The sequence below is a fragment of the Rosa rugosa genome, chromosome 3 (genome assembly GCF_958449725.1).
Source record: "Rosa rugosa chromosome 3, drRosRugo1.1, whole genome shotgun sequence".
Lineage (NCBI taxonomy): Eukaryota > Viridiplantae > Streptophyta > Magnoliopsida > Rosales > Rosaceae > Rosa > Rosa rugosa.
Window position 1 is genome coordinate 47,671,704 of NC_084822.1, and position 5,887 is coordinate 47,677,590.

Below are 5,887 nucleotides of genomic sequence, written 5' to 3' on the forward strand. Positions count from 1 at the left end.
TCAATGCATAGGATAAAATTTCATTGTGATATATCAAACAGAAAATTGTCAAATGGTCTTATAGGAGTAACATTACTAGAATACAATGAACATCTCTTCATCAGGTTCCTAGATAAATACACTATGTAGCCACCCTCAAAACACCAACATAACCACAACGGTTACAACCTCTCGGCTTCTCAGACAGCAGACGTACTGTGAAAACACTATTACGATAACATATAAGGCAAGTAATGCAAAGGCTACATCTAATTTCCACACAATCATGTATTATTTACTTGCTCAAGAAACTCTTTCAAATTACAACCATTCCCGGATACCTTCAGCCTTGTGGAAAGATATAAGAATTATACAATAGATTCCAATAGTGTAAAAAAATCCAAAATCAAATTCATTTACTTCCCATCCACAATTAACTATACACAAGCTACTCAACTACTTGATACTATCTTGGGCCTGAAACCTCCCGTGAAGAGACGTGAAGGAAAAGAATTTGACTCTTGATCGATACAGCACTCTATCATTTCCCAGAGTTCCCTCTTCAATCATAGACGCCTCAGTGAATCAACGTCCAATAAAGCGCAAGAAATTCAACGAATCAAAATTTGGCTGGCCTAAAGGGATGCCACCTTCCAGCATGCCAACAATAGTATTCATATTTGGCCAAGCTAAGCTCTGTTTCCTCTTGAACACAACACAACGCGACACGCAAAATTAATTTTCTCCCACCTCTTCATCACTTGTCACCCGTCCCTCCAGTCTTAGATCAACAAGCTCCGAATACCTCCAGTCTTAGAAGGCGTCCATATCTCCTGAAGAACGTGAGTCGAAATGTAAGACTAAAATGGACATAATCATTAAGTTCAATAAAACCTTAAAAAAGCAAATCATAGATCATAGGTACAAAATGAGAAGAGAGTTTATAAGCTAAAAAAGAGCAACAGTAAAAGAACTCTAAACTCCGAAATGCATTCAGTGGCAATATATATTGACCTTAGGATAAGATTCTCCTGTATCAGGAAAAAGTGAAAATACAGATTAGCATTCTGGGATACACCAGGCTATATCAATATTAAGAATGTACCAGCTCCATATAACAAGAAGGTAGCTATTGACTTATTCTATTTCAAATTGAAATAGTCAAACTTTACTCTGAACAAGCAAAAAAAAATAATAATAATAATAATAAAGAAAAACATTTGCATGATATTCTAACATACAGAAAGATTAAACTTGATTAAGGGTTGTTACTCCTTTACCCGTACAGTAGCAGCCCTTTCCAAAGGTAATCCTTTGTCTTTCAGCATCTGGGCTTTCTTCTCATCAACAAATTTTCCAAGAGATTGCTCAACAACACTGTTCAAAATGCCAACACAGTAAGAGCAAACACTAAGTGCTTCAATTATACTCACAATACCACAAACAAACACAACTAACTTAACTTGGGTAATTCTCAAATGCACAAAACAACATGACAATTTACCAAAGATAGCACCTTTGGACAGTGTAAAGATCCTATTGCTTTCGCTATATACCCATCAAAAGAACCATGATATGAAGCCACAATCTTGAATGTCAATCTTTACCACCTCCCCACCATATTTTGAGAACCTGCAATCTTACCATGAAATGAAACCACAATTAAACAATGAAACACTAATATGAGTATTTCTAATGTCCCTTAATACTTACGAAGCTCATCTTTATAAAATTGCTTCCTCAACACGACTGTGTTAAACAATGCACCAATTATACATACCCCAAATTTCTCGTGAAGCTTTTCATTTTTCAAGATCAGAAGACGTTACATACCATATTCATCAGATTGAGCGACAGAGGTGGAGGGGAATATGTTGCTACTGCTGCTTCAATTAAGTGCTTCGCACGCTGTCCAACGAGGCGGACACCAGCTCGACTGTTGAATCGGGTTCGATAAGAGAGGAGACTGAATTGAGATACCCAAAACAAAATAATCCCTAAATCCGGGTCAACCCAGTGGCCGCCAACTTCAAAACTCAATCTGGTGGGTGACATCGAGATCAAAGAGAAAGAGAAAGAGAAAGAGGGTCTATGGGAGAAAACAAGGGTTTGAGTTGAATAGGGCATTTGAATTAGAAAACAGATTTAGTAAAAGGATGTAGAGGCAGCGGCAAACTTCATTAATGTAAAATACTAGTGAAAGCAAGCCAACGAAGAATTATGAACCAGTGCCAACAACTGTCACCCAAAACTGAAAGCATATAGACCTGCCCTGCCCAGAACGAAAAGTGATAGAAAGATCGAGAAGTAGAGAGAATTACCCATTCGCAGGGAGTGAATTTGATTTACCCGGAGCTAAAGAATCTGACCTCCAATTTTGTTTGGTTCATTCGACGAGGTACAGATTCTTGCAGCAAGAGAGTGTGAGAGAGAGGTCTACTAAAGAAAAGCTGGTGAAAAAAAAGAGGGGGAACGGGGAAGTTTAATTTTTGACAGAAAAAAATGCGTGCCAGCTCCCGTTTTTTTTTTAGGTAGGTCCTCGTAAGGTTATTACGACACTTCACTGAAAATGTGTCATTGTAGGGTGTCCTTAAAAGGCAATAATTGTAGTAGTAGTGACCTAAGAATCTCTCTTAACTCTCAAACACAAAAACTTCACCTACCTCACTTGATTTCTTGGTGTTCCAAAACCTAAAATTCAGAACATCTAGTTTATTCCTAGAATCACGTTGCCTAAATTAATTTCCAAGTAATCATCAACCAAAAGGACTAAAGGAGAGTGGCAAGTCAAGGAAGCAGTTCCCCACAATCCATTTTCCAACCTAACAATTAAATAAACAGTACAATACTATTAGGTGGTGTTTTGGTCTTTTGATTTTGGTGGATTTTAATGTGGAAGTGCACGTTTTTTTTTTTCTTCTTTTCTTTATCGCTTCTTTGATTTTCTAAACGTTTCGCCCTAATAATGAATTTATTCTTAAGCACGCTATTATAACATTATATATATACCTCCAATGTATCATGGACATATATGCACGTAGCACTACTTTGCTTAGTAATTGTCCTTGCAAAATTAATGGACGTAGAGAGAGTTCAAACCTTGGCCTTGCGTGGGCTCAACGAGCTCCCAGCGAAGTTCATCCGCCCTACTCATGAGCAACCCGAGAACAGCAAGGCATTGGAGGGACTCACCGTGCCGGTGATATCCCTAGCTAAACGACACGACATTGTCGTGAAGGAAGTGGCTGAGGCAGCCTCTGAGTGGGGCTTCTTTCTCATCACTGACCATGGCATACCGGCTTCTTTGATAGAGCAGTTACAGAAGGTGGGCAAAGAGTTCTTTACGCTGCCACAGGAGAAAAAAGAGGCTTATGCAAATGACCCTGCTAATGGCAAATTTGATGGGTACGGGACCAAGATGACTAAGAACCTTGATGAAAAGGTTGAGTGGATTGACTATTTCTTTCACATCACTGCTCCTCCATCCAAGGTTAACTATGAAATCTGGCCTAAGAATCCTCCATCATACAGGTACGTGTAGTCTATATATAGCTAGCCCCAGATACGTTATTAATTTGACATTGGCTATCTAAAGATTTATCTTAGTACTAATTTGCTATCCTATATTTTTAAAATTAGATAATGGACAAAATACTGTTTACTCCCTATATTTATAGGGAGTCGACGTTTCAGTCCCTGACATTTCAATTTCATCTAAAAACTCCCTAAACTCTCTAATTTCACCCAATTGGTCATTGCCGTCAACTTTCCTTTAAAAGCTCCGTTATCTTACTGACGTGACATCCCTTTCACACCAAAATGTATATTTTACCCTCACTGACAGGAAAAAAAAAAGTTTAATTTTTTTTTCTCTCTTTCTCTTTTCTTTTTACCTCTTCTTCTTCCTCCATGTCCCTGCTCTTGCTTGTTCATGCAAAACTCATCTACCTAGAAGGCGAAACCAACGGGAAGAAAAAGCAAAGCTCATAGTACCATAAGTTCACATCCCACACATCCCAATTACCATTTAACAACTATCCACAACCAACATGAACCCAATCTCTTTTCCGAGATGAAATTTGAACAAAACAAGCAAACTAACACATTCATACTGACGTAGCATCAATCCCACAAGAACTTATTCATATTCAATTAAATCCCTGATTCAAACTTCAACCACCAACACATATATCTGAAAACCACAAAGAATTGAAATTTAAAGTATCTTGCACTAAATATCAATTTTGAGGGTTTTGCCATAGTCCTCTCTGCTACCCACGATGTCGGCCACCTCCTTCCAGTGCTTCTGCTTCAGGTTCCCTCTGCTCAGCTTCCATTCCGACTTCTGCAAATTCATAGTCTCAAATTGTTATATATTGCTACCACAAACAAATTCAAATGCAATTAACTCTAACCTTTTAAAATAACTCAAATTTTTCTCAAATTGTTACATATATATAGAAAATTGTTATATATTGCTGAGTACAAAGATGATATATACCCTGGGACTTTAGTGCTCTCTATATATATATATGCTTCTGTTTTTACCTCTCATAACATAAAAGTTACCTGCATTGAGCAGTTGCATCAAGCTACTTGAGCTGGCGTTTAACCATCTACATATGTAACACATACAGGGAAGTAAATGAAGAATACAGCAGGGCAATGCTGAGAGTAACAGACAAGCTACTGGAGTTGCTTTCCGAGAGTCTAGGCCTGGACAAGAAGGTACTGAAATCCCATGTCGGAGGTGACGAAATAGAGCTGGAAATGAAGATAAACATGTACCCGCCATGCCCGCAGCCACAACTGGCTCTTGGAGTTGAGCCTCACACAGACATGTCGGCCCTCACCTTGCTGGTTTCGAACGATGTTCCTGGTCTTCAGCTGTGGAAAGATGGCAACTGGGTTTCAGTAAATTACCTAACCAAGGCAGGCGCAATCTTCGTTCACATTGGTGATCAGATGGAGGTGTTGAGCAATGGCAAGTACAAGAGTGTTCTTCACCGGAGCTTGGTGAACAAGGAACGGTTGCGCATGTCGTGGGCTGTGTTCGTTGCGCCGCCGCATGAGGCGGTCATTGGGCCTCTGCCGGAGCTTTTGGATGAACAAAACCCTGCCAAATACTCTACCAAAACATATGCTGAATACCGGCACCGCAAATTCAACAAGATCCCACAGTGAATGAGTGGTTTAATTAATATGTTGCTGAGTTGCTCATTGGGTAAAAATAATTTCTTCATAAGGTTCCATATGTTTTGTTGTTTGTCCAAATATAAAAAGTGGGGTTTTGTCCAAAAAAATAAAAAGTACATAAAGTGGGGATTTATGATGCAATCTCTGCACTTGGTGCTTTGTTTTTCTTTCTCCGGTCAATTCTGTTTGTTGTATTGAATAAAAACACAAACTGTGTTTGTTGTATTACCGAAAGCACAGTTGCTTTATTGTATTTGTTTCCTCTCTTTGGTCAAACTATGTTTGTTGTATACTTGTATTTCTATGATGGAAAACAACCCAAGTCTCACGACTTGGTTCATTAAAGTATCATTCAACTACAATCCTTTTCAATAAGAAGGATTTGTTTTGATACCATAGTAAACCGTGATAAGTGTCTGTCATCCACCATTACATTGATATAATCTCAATTTAACTTCCTATTTAGGTATTAGAATTTAACTAAAATGCTTCGTATAATTGAGAATAAGTCACTCCCAAATATAACTTCTAATATTTTGTCATTTCCGTGATGTGTAATCTTCATTCTCCAAATTTTTAGAAATATACAAGCTATTCATGAAAATTACAAGCTGAATACAGTTAAGCAGCTCAGCTTGATTTTCCCTTTAACTTTTGAGCTTAATATTGTTTCAAACTCGGTTTGTTTCTCTTACGAATACGAAATAAATTA

General features: G+C 38.1%; 1 protein-coding gene and 1 long non-coding RNA gene across 5 annotated transcripts; one reads left to right on the top strand and one right to left on the bottom strand.

Annotated features, from left to right (window-relative positions):
- Positions 1-220: 220 nt before the first annotated feature.
- On the bottom strand, positions 221-2,515 carry LOC133740583 (uncharacterized). 4 transcript variants are annotated; one of them, XR_009861318.1, is made up of 4 exons: positions 1,813-2,515; positions 1,496-1,611; positions 1,260-1,356; positions 221-812 (listed from the first exon to the last, which is right to left on the bottom strand). It is a non-coding gene; the product is annotated as an uncharacterized LOC133740583 (long non-coding RNA). The 4 variants fall into 4 exon arrangements; XR_009861316.1 differs by having other exon boundaries at positions 1,484-1,611; XR_009861317.1 differs by having other exon boundaries at positions 1,496-1,618.
- A 501-nt stretch (positions 2,516-3,016) lies between these two features.
- Positions 3,017-5,520, top strand: LOC133739846 (flavonol synthase/flavanone 3-hydroxylase-like). The gene is made up of 2 exons (XM_062167655.1): positions 3,017-3,510; positions 4,617-5,520. Exons 1-2 carry the CDS (start codon positions 3,056-3,058, stop codon positions 5,161-5,163), a joined length of 1,002 nt encoding a protein of 333 aa, XP_062023639.1. The 5' UTR covers positions 3,017-3,055; the 3' UTR covers positions 5,164-5,520.
- The last annotated feature ends 367 nt before the right edge of the window (positions 5,521-5,887 follow it).

Bases quoted from the DNA above. Each gene is read 5' to 3' on its own strand.
- LOC133739846 (XM_062167655.1), top strand. From the start codon at position 3,056: ATGGACGTAGAGAGAGTTCAAACCTTGGCCTTGCGTGGGCTCAACGAG. The intron at 3,511-4,616 runs GTACGTGTAGTC...TAACACATACAG, and splicing joins AAGAATCCTCCATCATACAG to GGAAGTAAATGAAGAATACA.